Source organism: Zophobas morio, unplaced genomic scaffold (genome assembly GCF_036711695.1).
Source record: "Zophobas morio isolate AGI-343-1 ecotype UQ-CSIRO unplaced genomic scaffold, CSIRO_AGI_Zmor_V1 ptg000021l, whole genome shotgun sequence".
NCBI classification, from domain to species: Eukaryota; Metazoa; Arthropoda; class Insecta; order Coleoptera; family Tenebrionidae; genus Zophobas; species Zophobas morio.
In genome coordinates, this window is record NW_026972126.1 from 8,777,459 (window position 1) to 8,793,176 (window position 15,718).

At 31.5% G+C, this 15,718-nt stretch overlaps 2 protein-coding genes across 5 annotated transcripts in view; one reads left to right on the forward strand and one right to left on the reverse strand.

The window, feature by feature from the left end:
• LOC135132953 (probable G-protein coupled receptor CG31760) overlaps positions 1 to 15,718 on the forward strand; it is a 196,617-nt gene that overhangs the window by 143,162 nt on the left and 37,737 nt on the right. The window lies entirely within an intron of this gene.
• Positions 5,181 to 14,265, reverse strand: LOC135132954 (uncharacterized). Its single transcript, XM_064061176.1, has 3 exons — positions 14,092 to 14,265; positions 6,854 to 7,199; positions 5,181 to 6,802 (listed from the first exon to the last, which is right to left on the reverse strand). Exons 2-3 carry the CDS (start codon positions 7,194 to 7,196, stop codon positions 5,529 to 5,531), a joined length of 1,617 nt encoding a protein of 538 aa, XP_063917246.1. The 5' UTR covers positions 7,197 to 7,199; positions 14,092 to 14,265; the 3' UTR covers positions 5,181 to 5,528.

Consider the following 15,718-nt stretch of genomic DNA (forward strand, 5'->3'; position numbering starts at 1 on the left):
TATTTTGTGTTGCCGCACAATAGTGGCGTCGGCTGATAACCGACAAGCACCGATGAATACAAAGTTAAAAACAAAAAATCTCTGGCCAATATCGCCGCAACCGAAATACATATACAATACCTTCAGTAAAGAGTACACATTTTCAGTTCATTTTTGCTCATTTCTGTTGATATAAATTTAAAATAAATATGAACAAGAGATCAAAACCGTAATTATATGATGACTACAATAGAGTAGACTTTTTGTTTCGTAGATTAGAGGGAATTTACTCGTACAAATTAGGAAAATAAAAGCAAAAGTCAACAAGCGCAAATCTACTTTTGTTGTTAATTTGCGGCATAAAACAAACATACCCTTGAGGCATAAAGTTCTATTAAGCTTTATTAAACTTTTTATTAAATTTTAATTACCTAACTTGAAACAAGAAATATTTTACTGCAGTTAGAGATAATTACGAAAATCAGCAAGTAGTTTTGTTAAGCTCTATTTTGGTGTATTAATAAAAAAGTACAAAACTTCGCTGGCCCCTAAAGTACGAGTAGTAGCCTACAGTTATTTACTTGAAACTCACTGTGTAAATTTTGATTTTACAAAGTTTATTTTTTATGATACAATCGATACAAGCTAAGGAAGTATTGTAATACTCAAAGAGCGGATTTATATGCGCTTAAAATTAAACAGATTAGTTTTTTATAATTCTTTTCAGTCTAGAAGTACTTTTGTCCGGTGCAGCATTTTTACACCATTTTTCTAAAAGCTCCTCATTTTACTTTAAAGTTGCGACAAGAATTGTTCACTTTCTTTTATGAAGTTGTGTCAAAACTTGTTGTGATATTTGGAACTAATTCGATGTTTAGATTTATTAAAGAGATAAAGATTAGATTAAATAAGGTAATTTGATGTTAGAACAATCCTTTATCCATAAATTTATTAAAGTTGTTTTTACTTTGGGCATTTTTTCACAAAATTTACTACCACCGGCCTTCTTGAATGTCTAGTTATGAATGAGTTAGAATTTAGAGATTATAAAAGAGGTAGTTTCGATTTTTTCAACTGATAAAGTAAAACATACACACATATGCATACATATTATGCTCAGATTGACAAAATATGGAATAAGTCGTCAAAATATGCAAAGTATGTAATAATTAATCTACGTCAGTCAATTTAAAAAAGGATAATTCAGGTTTATACTAAAACATTTATTTGTCATAACAAAAATACGGGATATGCAATCTAATTTCAATTAATCTGCTGTCTAGAATATGATGCATCCGATGAATAGCTATTTTCATGTTGTTTCGACGCTTCATGACCCCAAGAGTACGAAAAAGTAGGTCCCGGGTTTCGGTCTGTCTGTCTGTCGTCTGTGTCAATTTTTATTAGACAGCTAATCTCTAAAATAGAATACTTCTGCATTCGTGGTTTATGAATCTGTGTTGAATTTTTACACCAAAAATTCAGACTTTTGAAAAAAAATGCAAAATTGAGTAACAACATTTTGCATTTTAACTTTGAAACTGCTAAACAAATTGCTCTGAAATCTTGCAAACGTTGTAAAGTGCTATAACTCCTTATTCAAAATTTATCAGTTTATTCCCTTAAAAAAATGCATGCCGTCATTTCAAAATTTTGCTAAAATATACAAAATACTGTCAGTCTGTATTTGTGGTTTATCAACGCTTTCATAATTTTTAGAATTAATTACTTATACGAGTGACTCAAAAAATTGGTGAATGATATTTATTTTATTGATCAAATCAAGAAGGGCTCAACCTGATAATTTAAGTATACAATACTATTGTTAATAGTATTACACTGTACCTATTCAAATTAATATACGTGTCCTTGCTAAAATGTTAATACGTCATCGCAGATTTTGTTATCGAAAAGCACACTTCAGCATGATTGTTTATCTGTGCTTTAATTAAAAATAATAAAATGTACTTTTGCGAATTTTATTTTTTATGATAACCATTATAAGTTAAAAAAAGATAGGTATGGCCTTATCTTTTTCTAACTTATAGTGGTTGTCATAAAAAAATTGGTCAAAAGTGATTTCGACAGGTCTTCCCACGCACAAATCCCGCTTGTTCGAAAAATAAAAAAAATTGATTTTGCGAATTTGTATTCAATAAAACAAATACAAGACTATGTTATTTTAAAAAATTTAACATAAAAATTTTGGTTAGCGTTTTACCATTTACATGATATTCCTAACATACATATAAAATACAATCGGTCCGGTAATTTTGGAGATTATCTGCCTAATAAAAATTTGAACAGACGGTACACAGACTGAACCAGGAGACCTAATTTTTCATGCTCTATGGGTCATGAAATGTCGAGAAAACATGAACGTAGCCATTCACCCCCCGATAGACTCGATTACAATACTTTCTTTGCTTACGCTCAGGAAGTAAAAATAAAATTCGCAAAATAAATTTTATAGTTTTACGAACATTTTGTATTTTATAGAATGTTTATTTCCATAACACCGAAAATACAAAAAACATTTGTCGATGGGTTTCGCCAACCAACAATCTAAACAATCCTAAACACTATATTTGTTCGACTGTATTTCAAGGGCGAGGGAAGTTGTGTATAAGTAACCCCAGACCACATTTTTATTCAACATTCAGTGATCTAACACACTTTACTTCGCTACAGCGTCCACATCAGGCTTGTTTATATATTTGGACGAATTATTTATATGTCTGGGCGTGATCCACGGTCACTCCTCCGATAAGCAACTAATGCCGTACCTATACGTTATTCTTATTTTATTTGTGATTCATCGTTGCATTCATATTTTTTATTGATCAAATTAAGAACGGGTGACCCCATTTTCGCGAAAATGTGAAAAACAAACGTCTTTATATAATAAGAATTATTACTAATTTCTACGTGACATTCTTCCGATGCATAAACATACACTTTCAAGTTGTTTTTCTTATCGAGGATAAGCTAAGGACCTATGGAGTCCATCGGGCAATTTAATACTTTCATATTTTTTAGATATTTCATAACCCCTAGACAAGGCCGTAGCTAAGGGGAGGCTAGGGTATGCTAAGCCTCCCTTAGATCTAGACAAGTTATTATTAACCAAATGTGAATTACAACTAGTGTTTTATTCGATAAGCTGAAGTCAGAGCAATAAAAAAAGTCTGGACCGTCGGCATTATGATCCGGTTATTGCAATTCCTAGAAAACATGTTTTAGTTTAGTTTCTGTTTTACTCTCACGTCTACATGTTGATAAATGTTATCACTATTTGTGTTAAGTTACGAGTATCATAAATGATTTTCAGTTTAGTCTCCAGTCGCATCGGTTATTTGTTATTACACACGTGATTAAATTATTTCGTTATTTTTTTGATTATAAATCACGATTCAAGAATAACAATAATACAATACTTTTATTATCAGTATTACAATGCATCTATCCAATCTGATATATGCGTCCTTGCCAAAAAGTGGATGACATCAACACAAAATTTTGTAATAGAAAAATTCACTTCTAACAAACGGTTAGCACGTTTCTTTACCTTTACTCAAATATTAGGTACATATTTTTATTTTAGCTTATAATGATTGCCATAAAAAACAATAAAATTCGCAAAATCAAATCTTTTAATTTTTCGAAAGTTCTGTCGATGTAATCTTCGACCAATTTTTTATTTAGTCAAATCAAGAATGTATTGCTTGTTCAAAAAGAAAATCCGATATCAATCAGAAGAATCGAAACCGTTTTTAAAAGCAGATTTAAAAAAGCGTTTCAATCACCGATAACCATATGTGTTTTATCTTTTGTAAGAATTGTATAAGTTTTTTAAATATGCTGTTTTATTAAAACAATAAAGAAAATATTTTGCGATTATTATCAATTCTACTTAGTTATCAAAACACTTCATCTTTGCAAATGCAAAAGACTATTTTCTACATAAGATAATGGATTTTTAAATATTAATCTTTGCAAAATTGCAATAAAATGGTTATTCAAAAAGATAAAATATCTCCATAGATTTAAACTTTAGTTTTAACTAATGTTTCCAATTAAACAACCACAAACTCCATATTTAACAAAATTAGTTTAGTTAGTTTTAGTAATATATGTTTATTAGAAAACAAACAAGTTGTAATATGATACATTTGTTTGATTAATTGTATATCGTATCTGTTCTAACAAATAGGTCTGTCAGCGTACCTTAAAAACAAGAATATACATACACCTTTTTGTTCTAATACTTCAAATAGCTAATAAAAGATCAATTTTTACATAATGCGCAGAAGAATGGTTGCTTGTCAGAGTAGCGGTCAACGCGTTTTGAGGTTATAATAATATTAATAATAATAATTAACTATTGCTTGATGAAGCAAACACAAGTACGTTTACGACATTGACGGGAAATATTTCAAGTAATCCGACTCTAATTCCCTTGCATTTTGAACAATCAACTTATAAGTTTATGAGCTTATGACAAAATGACTTAGAATTAAGTAGAATTACACTAAGTGCATCTCCACGCCTCTCTAAATAAATATAACTAAAGCAAACAATATTAAAATTATATGTAGTTTAATTGTAGTTGCACGAAGCATCGGTTTTGGTGCGCGTATTTCTTGTCTGGCACAGTCGTCAGAAACTGCTATATCTACTTAAAACAAAGCAATTTACGCTTCGTGTATTGTAAAAAGTTCAACCGCATCAAATGATCGCTCAGAAGTTGTGCAATATTGCCGTATTAGTGAGACATCAAACAAAATCTAAACGGCTTCGTGTGCCTCACAAATCGATTCCTGCATCATTATGAGAAGCGGCAGAAGATTGTGTTTACAGCAGAACACAGCGAATGAGAAATAATGTCACCGTTACTCTTTATATAAAAAAATTAATCATATGACATAAATGTTCTAGAAAACGGTAGCTTCAACGGAATTAAAATTTTGTTTAATAGACTTAAAACTTCGATTTAATTCTGAGTGCTTCTATAGTTCTAGGATTTGAAAGGATTAGTTCTCTTATGAATAATTCCATCTGATATAAAATCTTGAAATGTTTTGGAGAGTTGAAGATCACTGAGCTGAGAAATCAAAGTTTGGTGTAGCTGTTTGCATTCGCACGTAGCGGTAGGTAATTCCTAGAAATTTGCACTAAATCGATAAAATAAAACAAAAAGATTATTAAAAAAAGATAGTCTTTATCTAGAACACCTGCAGAGCATAATTAAATATTTTTATCGTATTGTGAAGCCACTTAAAAGATAATTTCAACCCCATCATCATAAACTGGGAAACTTGAATATTAATCCTTGAGGACTCATTAGCAGGATCACTGAAACGTAATTAACAGGACACCTGAAAATGACTAGCTTGAGGTACCGAACCAAGAATTTCAGGCCTTAATCGACAGCAACATCAATTTGATTGATGACCGTATTATCTTTAAATGGCTTCTTAAACGACGTCACAATAGGAGTTTGATATAATCATAAATTTTATCACTTTATAACGCTGTTTATGACAAAATTATTTAAACTCATCTTGTTTCTGGACTAAATCTTGTAAATTGGAACACTTTTCGTACGGATTGTCGTTCTTTACACCCGGAGATGGACTTGAGTTTTTATTTCTATTTCTTTCTTTTAGTTCGTCGATGAGTTCTTGATTGCCAACACGAAAACTCTCACTTCTTTTGGGTGCTATTTGTGGATGATGTGTTGGTGCATAACTGAAGCTTGCGGAGTAGTTCATATTGCCGTTATTGTCGTAATAGCCTGGAGGGTAATTGTACATCTGGGGAAGTTGTTCGAAATGTGATGGTCGTCCATATCGTGCCATATTATCTTGATAGTAGCCATTAAATGGTACTTTGTTGTAGCCCGGTGGGGTTGGTAAGGGTGCAATTTCTTGAGGGAATCCTGGATAAGCTGTATTCAAGTCTTCACTTGATCTCACAACCTTTGATTGTCTTTGCATATCATAATTTGACGGTCCTGCTTGCTCAGGCGGATAACCAGAAACCGAAGGTCTATAATTATCATCCAAAATAGTTTCGTTCGGCTGGCGCCGATATTCATCAGTTATCCTCGACGAAGACCTCGAAAAGTTTTCTCTTGAAACATTATCAAACGTAGTCCTGGAAATATTGTCCCTTGAAACGTTATCAATTGTTGATCTCGAAATATTATCCCTTGAAATATTATCTCCAATAGATCTCGAAATATTATCGCCTATACTGTCAAATGTGCTCGCTTTGCTCACTACTGAGTCCATTGACTGCACATCAAACCCTTTCAGCTCCTCCTGCTGCTTCTTCTTCATCATTTCAGCTAACTCTTGCGTCACCATCTTCCCGTCAGTTTTTGCGGCTTTCGGAGGAGCAAACAAAGCAGAATGCGGAGTGATCGTGCCCCAAATATGACCAGAATGTGTCTCAATCACCCCTCTCTCCTTCCCATCTTTCGTATCTTTGCTAGTTTTCGACGGCTTCTTCGACAACCTGTTTTGAGTTTGCCCATAAGGACACTCATTTTCGTGCCCCCACATCTCCCTTCCAAACTTCAACCGCACATTGCAGCCTCTAAAGCGGTAAACACACGGAAAAATAGCCGCTCTAGCGATAGTCTCGTAGGCCAGATTTCGTATCGCCCCTTTGGGAACCCCATTGGCGTGGGAGCATCGATGGCAAATATTTTTACCGTCCACGACAATGTAAACAGGTCCATTAGATAAGTAGCTTTCGCAAGCGACGCATTTCAAATCCTGGATTATTTCCTCGGTCACATGTTCCAAGTTGATTTCTAGAATCGATGAGTGATAAAACACGTCAGCGGGTTTTAAATAGCGCTTACCTGGGTTATTGGGGAGTTTACGATCTGATTTGAAGAAGGTTCCGGGTTTTGAACAAAACACGTTGCAGCTGCTTTGGAATAAACATTTTCGTTCGTGGTCTAGGGACTCGTTCCAGACTAGTTTTTTGTTGCAGTGTTTGGGCCAGTAGTAGCAAGGGTAACGAAATAGAGAGGCTAGGGCTTCAAAGGCGATGTTCCTGTAGCTACGTTTGGCGAAACGGGCACAACGACCACATAGTATGCTGCTGTCGGGGGTGACGTGAACAGGGCCGCAGGTTACAAATTTTCGACAATGTCCACACCGTAGATCTTTTAGCACAGGGATGGGTATAGGTGGTTTCATTATCTGAAAATGAACATTAGAATAATTAAAATGTTTGCAGAAGGTTGTTTTAAACGTTTTTTAAAAGCTAATTATCTTCGATTACCTAGTGTGTGTGGTCGGTTTCAAGGTAAAACTGAATGGTTTTGCAGTGTAAATAAGGTGCACCTGTTTATTATTTTCATACACATATAAATGTTGTCATTATTTCTACAAGTATAAATCTAAAACAACTCTGTGTACTTGTACAGTCCTATTTTTATAAAATTTTACAACATACACACAAAAGTCTAGATGTAACTAATAAAGGAGATAGTGTTTCTAACTTCTTATACGGTACAGATTACAGCGCTTATAAATAAATCTACTTCGGCCTTACTATTTGTTTGTTATAATTATCAGGTAATTTTAAAATGCTTCAGATTAATTTGTGATAAATTTCAAGTAATCTGATGTCATTATTATAATTAAAACATGTACGCACTTCTCTTGCGATAATGATACTTTAAAAACAACATCTGAACGATGACTTATTATAATGTCTAGAACTATTTACACTTCGTTTATTTTTGTTAAATGGCGTTTCATTATATCGAAACAATTGTATGTGCAACAGTCAAAGTGGTCATTCGGTCAATGTATGCATTGACTTAATTTGCTTAGTAAATGTCTTCAGAATGGACAATATGTAAACTTTTACTAGTCGATATATATATATTGACGATTCCTGCTCAGTCGAAATGTGCAATATCAAAGAACACATGGTGACATAATCTCACATTCTACAGATGTTTTAACGACATTTATTACTTATTGTTGTTGTGTGTTGTGTAGCATTAAATGCTTAATGTAATTTACCTACAATCGACACAAACGTAGTGAAAACGAAGTTTTAACAATGCACTGAAAAGATTTCGCAAAAAAACTAACAGCTTTGGTATAAATTTGGAAAAATATCTTATGTTAAAGGCGGAAGTGAAACCTACAAAAACTTTGCCAAGACAAGAAAACCGGCATTTCTTGTTGTATAATTTTTGTGTTTAATAAATTTGTTAGTAATGGAAATGTATGCTTTGACTGTACCTAATAATATACAAACTCTTCATTACGTTCTACCACATTATTTATGTGTATTGTTATTCTTTTTGTTTCTTTGTTTAGAAGGTAAATCCATATATGACTTTAGTAAACAACTGGGACTGTAAATAATTTATTGACGATATGGTACAGTAGTACACATGGTAGGATAATGTTTATGCCTAAAACACTGTTTTAAATATAAGTTACTTGTATTAATTTTTTTTGTATATTTTCTCTCTTATTTTTTAAAATATAATGGAAGATGTGTATTCTACAAATCGTAAATTGTTGTTAAAAAAAATGGTCCCTCGCCCTTGAAGTATAGTCCACACAAGTGTGGACAATATGAAATATAGTTAAAACAGATAACCAACGGGAAAAATGTAGTTCTTCTCAATTTCTCAGCGCATGCTTAACTTTGACACTTTTACTGTTTGTTTATTACACTTCGAAAAAATTCGACTATTGGCACGTTCAAATTATAAGCAGAAGCGTTAAAAGAAAATGAAATTTGATCAATACAGAGGAAAGAACTGCTTAATTAATTAATCTCACTCAGTTTTTCTCACAAAACACTCATAAATCTGAAGAACATTTATTAGGTAAAACTGTAAGATGACGGACAAATTTTGATTAACGCTTTACTACGGTTAAAATAACTTTTAAATACACTGACCGGCAAAAAAAAACCGACCACCCTGAAAAATTTCGTAAAACCAAACTTAAAAATTATTAATTTAACTAATGATCGTTATTTTATTAAAGAACCATTCACTTAAATTTAATTTAACAAAATAACAGAAACAGAGCGACAATTTGTGAGACGTCTGTAAGAGTTAACAGCATTGTTTTCGCATGAAAACGTTTATTAACTGCCAAACTTATAATATAATTAAATGATGAAAAACACTGTTTACAATAACAGTCTCCTTTATTGTTTTACTAAAGAAAATATCGTACTTGGTCTGTTTCTGTTATTTTCTTAAATAAAATTTAATTCTGCGTTTATTTGTCTTCTTTTTTTTTGCTAATTTGTACATCAAGTGTCAATATGTAATGAATGCTTCTTTAATAAAATAACGATCACTAGTTAAATTAATAATTTTTAAAGTGGTTTTGCGAAATTTTTCAGGGTGGCCGGTTTTTTCTGCCGGTCAGTGTATTTTAATACTGTTATATAATTTTAATTTTTTTCCCAAAAATCTGGATATCAAGGATAGGAACTCAACACGGATTCATAAATCACACATGCAGGAGCATGTTATTTTATAAATTTAAAGAACATTGGAAAAGGAGACGTTTAGGTCAATTTTATGCATTCTGGCGTTCGTAGATACAAGAAAACTGTTAAAATTCTTCAGAAACGTCACTTTTGAAGTGTTTTCTTTATTCGGCAGAATGAAATTGGAGAATTGATTAACGATTTATCATGTTTCCTGTAACCTTAAAACATTTGCAAGATTTCAGAGCATTTGCTTTTGTAATTTTAAAATTAAATTGTGAAATACAATTTTGAATTTTTCTTCAAAATCTGCACTAAAACTTCAACGGGTATTTATAAACTACATATAAAGGATTATCTTAGAAAGCATCAATAACTACAAACTCCGTTGTCTGTTGCTACAACAATAGAATAAAAATCATTAATTATTGTTAATTAATCAGGATCGTCTACCTATATATTTTTTTATCCTGCAGTTTTGGTGTTATTTTATAACATTTGCAATAAAACTGTGATAAACAGAGAAATAAAGAAATGGAGAAACAGGGAAAACTTAAGAGCAGAAAGAATATTATTCTTCATGATCAGGTCAACTTTCGTTGTGGAAAATTTATCCCCGACATTGAAGGGAAATTTTTCAGTGTGATGATATAACTCTTCTTAAACCGTCTGCTTCAAAATCAAACAGATTTCTCTTCAACTATTTCCTTGGAAAATGTAGATCGTACTCGGAGTGGATATGATAGGAAAAATGTCAAATTTTGTTTATCAAATTCAGCTCTATATATAGAGAACGCTTTTAGACGTCTTTAGAGGAAGATCTAATAGATCTAAAAAATTGAGGAAATTGCAGATAAATGGTATCTTTGAATATAATACATAAAATTAAAAGTTAAAATTTTAAGCAATCAGCGATTGTTGTCATCGGAGACGCACGCAAATTATGAACTTATCAAAATATCAACTACGAGTTGTAAAATGTTAAGTGATAACTATCTCAGTCATCAAAAAATATGATAATAATAGTGTAACAATTTTGACCCGGTAATCATTATATCTTACATCTTTTGTTCTAATAATTGTAAGATGAGATAATAGATTGCGACAACACTATCTTTATTATTGCGCAGTTACATTCCTCTGATGTACGATTTTGTGTGTCATAAGTTTATACTATGTTAAATATTTTCACCATTTTCACGACTAAGTATGTTTTCCAAAATAAGCTAGATAAATATACACGTGCAGGTGTCAACGGAAGATAACACAGAGAATTAAATTTGCCTTAGTATAACAACAATAGGTAATTTCAAAGGTTTTAAATTTGTCTGTTTATGAAAGTGATAATAAATTTTATTATAATTCCTAATAGAAGCGACGTGAAGATAAATCCCGGAAGCACATTTTTGCTATTAACTCTGATAGTAAAAGCCATCAATACAAATGGAAAAGATAATGTGGTAACAAGTGAAATCTATGAGAAACAAATATCTCAAGCACATACTTAAGTACAACTAAAAAGAAGCAAGAAGATAAATCACAACAAACAAAATGTTTACCGACTACAAGGAGATTTAAGATTGAAGGCTTTAATCGACCACACAATGAAAAATCTCTTTGTGTGCCATTATTCTTATCTGGTATTAGATCTCATTTATTTTTACAGGCTGACCTTTAGCTAATTCAGAATACCCTAGATTAAAGCACCAAAATTAATATTATGTAGGTTCTCCAACCTTGATTTATTGGACTAATTTAAGCGTTTAACATTCCTAATTAATATAATAGAACGTGGATTTATCAAAGCAAGTCAGGTTTACGTTTGGTTCAAGTAAACTTAGTTTAGATACACGCATAATATTACTGTTTTGATGTTGTGAAAATTGATAATTTGCAAAGTAGCGAGAATCTTGAGCCGCATAATCCGATATAAACCGTAGGGAACTTGAACAACAAGAGTAGAAAGTAAGTAGTTATTGATACGCTACTGGAGTGTGATAAAATCATTATTATTGATTAGTGTGAACTGGGCCACAACTAGGCGCCAGGTCATTAAATTTAATTTATGCCACTGTTTAATATCATTTCAACAATAGGAAAAAAATAAAAGCATTACAAAGAGAAAATCGAAGGTGACTGACAGTGTTTTATAACATTTTAGAAATATTTACTAAATAGAATAAAAAGTTAAAATTGAAATAACAAAAAGTCATTACTCAAAGGAGTAGCACGGAGTTTAAAAAAGATTAAAAAAACTAATTCAGTTCTCGATCTTACTGTTTTCCGACGATGTTTTATTCGAGTAAAACAAGTATTAATAATATTTTTGTTGTATATTAAAATAAATTAAACAAACGTTCTCAGACAGGCAGAAACGAATAGGCGTATCAAACAGGTGACTTTAAATTTATTTAGTATTATAAAAATTGTTGACTTTACGAAGTCGACGAATATATATATTAAAAAATTTATTCCCAAAAAACGTTTGTTTGCAAATCATTTATTTAGAAAACAAAAATACACATCGTTGAGAGTTTATAGAAAAAAAGTTACGGGGTTATGGATTTCATGAACTCTGGAGAGCTTCGACGCTATATTTGTTAACATAAAAAAAATTGATAGATTTTTGTTACCAAATGTCAGTTTAATTTGACAAAGATCATAGCACATTGCACATTACATAAAAAACCAGCCCAAAAAAAAATTCGCTTCGCTACATCTTTATTTGAGAGTGAATAAAAACTATCCGAGTGTTTTTTTTTTTGGTACAGAAGTAGAATTTTCATCTCGAAAAAAGTATTTTGCTAAAGAATTCATGCTTGAGACTTATTTCCGTAACAAACAGCAAGTGATCCGGTTTTGGAAAGCTGGATCATGAAAAATTGCAGAATGAATATTTTCAGCAAGATGGGGCAATAGCTCATTAAAACAAGTTTGAACATTCTAAGGGAATTTTACAACGACCGTTTAATTAGCTCCCACACAAACTATATCTATACACCTCGATCACCTGATTTGATGCCTTTAGATTATTTCTTGTCCGCGACTTTGAAAAACAATTTCTAAACAATCGTTGAATATTACGAGGTATAAAATTGAACCCTAACATTAATATAGTCTTACCATTTTTATTATTATTTTCAAAAGTTGAATTTTCGCTAACATTCTATCTTTGTTAAAAAAAGTAAAAGTTTACATTAAAGCAAAAAATAAAGCTGTCTGTTTATAACCTTGTTTTTAACAAGCGAAACGTCACCAAATGAAAAATGTCTGCTTTAATTAATACTACTCGGCCTACATATTTAACCATATCTATTTAATTACGTCACTGATAAAATACGGTTCCAGAAAACCGGTTTAAAAGAAGAATACTGTTTGAAGGCGGTATTATTGAAACAAAATTGTCGCTATATTACAATCCTTTGATCCTCTGTTTGAAACAAAAGAACACGGATTTTTATTGTATGTTTTCATGATGAAAACAGATAATAGTACTTATAAATCCATGTATTAGATGTAAAATTAAAAAACATCATCAAGATAAAGTCCGCTAAGATCAAGGTACTAATTAACTGCTATTTAAAGGTTTAATTCTTTTCATCTGGAGATTTTGATCGAATCGTTGTAGATCAAGTCTTCTCTAACAATGAGGTTATGTGGTTAAAACTGTGTCGGAGATAAGCTTTACTTCCTGTGGTATAACGATAATAATTTAGTGAGTCATAGACGATTGGCGGCAAAGGTGCATGCACACTTATCACATAATTTTCTAATGTTTATGTGACGTCTAATGTTTGATATTTAGACTTCAAAGTGTACATGCGATCGAAACTCATTACGTCGCCTAGAGTCGGCAATACTGATTTCAAAATGACCTATTTAATAACATTAATTTAGCAAGATAGAATTCATAAACACGTGGACTAAAATCCAATTTAATTCTAATCTTTCTACAATTATCAGTTACTGCGAACGAACAAATTTCAACTAACACGGGTTAATAATAGCACCCTAGAGTCAAAGCTCTAGTCAAATCTCTAAATCACAACGTTTTTGACGCCACGCGGATACAATTTTTTGGCAAACACGTAATGTTTTTTTTTAGAATTTTATCACCAACACAATAAATTAAATCAAACTATGCGATCTGAAGGACCCCTGAAGCCCCCAACGCGTATCGTGTTGTCTAAAGCACTTACTATTAAAAACTTGTACAAGCTTGACAAGCAGATAATTTTTTGATAAACAAAATACTTTATTATCATCACAATGGAATGCTCTGTCATTGTTATAAGAATTTTGCTATAACCGAGATCTAATCCTGAACAATTAAAAAATATTTACAGCATCAGGATTAACCGTCAGAGTCACAATTTATAGGTTTTTATCTCTAACCACTTCTGCTAATGGATATGTATTTTTAAGGACACAAATGACGTATCTTGGCACCGAAAACAGAAAAACGGGTCTCACTAGTGTATGATTTAAGCGTACATTTTTGTAGCATAATTAATAAAGGGTAACCGCAATCCCCGAAATAAATTATCGATTTGTCACTACCTCTGTGCGCTTAATTAACGTTTAATTATTCATTATTAGTCTAAAAATACTCACCTAAATGTGCCCTGATCGAGAATCAAAGGAAATATTTGACGACGAACATCATTACACTTTTAGGCGTACCTCACTTTATTACGGCATATCACGAAATAACTGTCTGAGAGAACAACAGTAACACAAACAGGTAGATAAGAGTTGATAAACTTATCTAGTAACTGTTCTACTCATCAGCAGTCTATCGAATTTTTGATCTAGTCAGTAGTTAGGTCCTCCAATTATATTTTTTCGGTCTGTTATCATCTGAATTGCTGCGTTTAGTTTATGACGTATATTGCAGGGACTGTTTTGCACTCAGCAGCAGATGTTGATTGGTTTTGGAATATTTTATCAGCTGTAGTGTCTATTGTGTCATTTTTAAATACGTATATCACGTTGACAGTATCTGTATTTATCTAAAAAAATACTATTGTTTGAGTCATTTAGGTTAAAATACTCTAAATCTGATCACTGACTCTTTTTCGTTTAAATTTTCTCTAATTGCTACATTTTTGCGTTTAGTAGAGACATTTCATTGTGATTCACTTACAAGATTAAGTCAATCCATTATATATATTTTTTTCTTTTTATAGCCGCTAATTGCTACATCTCATGCTAGGTAACACCGTCTTAAAATATTTTTCTTAGTAAATATAAATAGATAATGAAAGTCCAGGAATTTTTTGTGAGATTGGTGTATTTAAAAAATACCTTCCGCATTTAGAAAAAGGACATCAACTATACACGTAATAGAGTAACTAATAAATGTCTAAGTTTGGATTAACTACACATAATTAATTTTTCTTGATTGATTTACCACATTAATGCCACTGGTCCTTATTTAAGGTTTACGTTGAATCGTTGTTTTCAACAAAAACAACTGTGTTTTACAAACTCATGCTTATTTGTGATGGTTAGATACCAACAGGTAATAGATAACTTTGTACGATGTCTGACACGACAATTTTGTATATTTATAACTGGAGACAACAAAATCAAGGTCTTCATAACTTTACTGTTTTATGCAGTGTTGCCGTCACAGATTTTTTTAAAAAACAAAACATGTTTAATAATAATAGGTTTTATTGATACCATAACTAATAATAAGCAATATATGAACAATGGTTTAATTTATAGAACTCTATAAAAGTTACAGATGTGCAATATTCACTACGTTTGGATTAGATTTTTTCTTAAAGAAGTTTGTTGTTTCTTAATCAAAATTTTTTTTTTATTAAGATCATTATTATTTTCACATTTTATCTCCCACTGTCCCATCACTTTTGATTATTAAATGTTACTATTAGAAGTACGATATGTCTAGATGTATAAAGTATGTTTTATGTTCGGGAAATTTAGAAGAAACATATTTAAAAGCCGTCAACAAGAAATGTAGAAAGTGACACTTTAAAAAAAAATTGTTAATTTCACATTTGATTATCTAAGTTGTTTTTTTAACATTTTTCAATTGTTTAAAAAATATTCTGAAAACATAGGAATTCTTTAAAAAAATATATCGATGATGTCAGGACTTTGGCCGGTTCAGATAAGATATTTTTAACTTTGTTATTTCACAAATAACAGTTTATCAATTTTTTTCATATTGCTTGGACACTGAGGGGAAACTGGGCCAAGTACTTAAGTA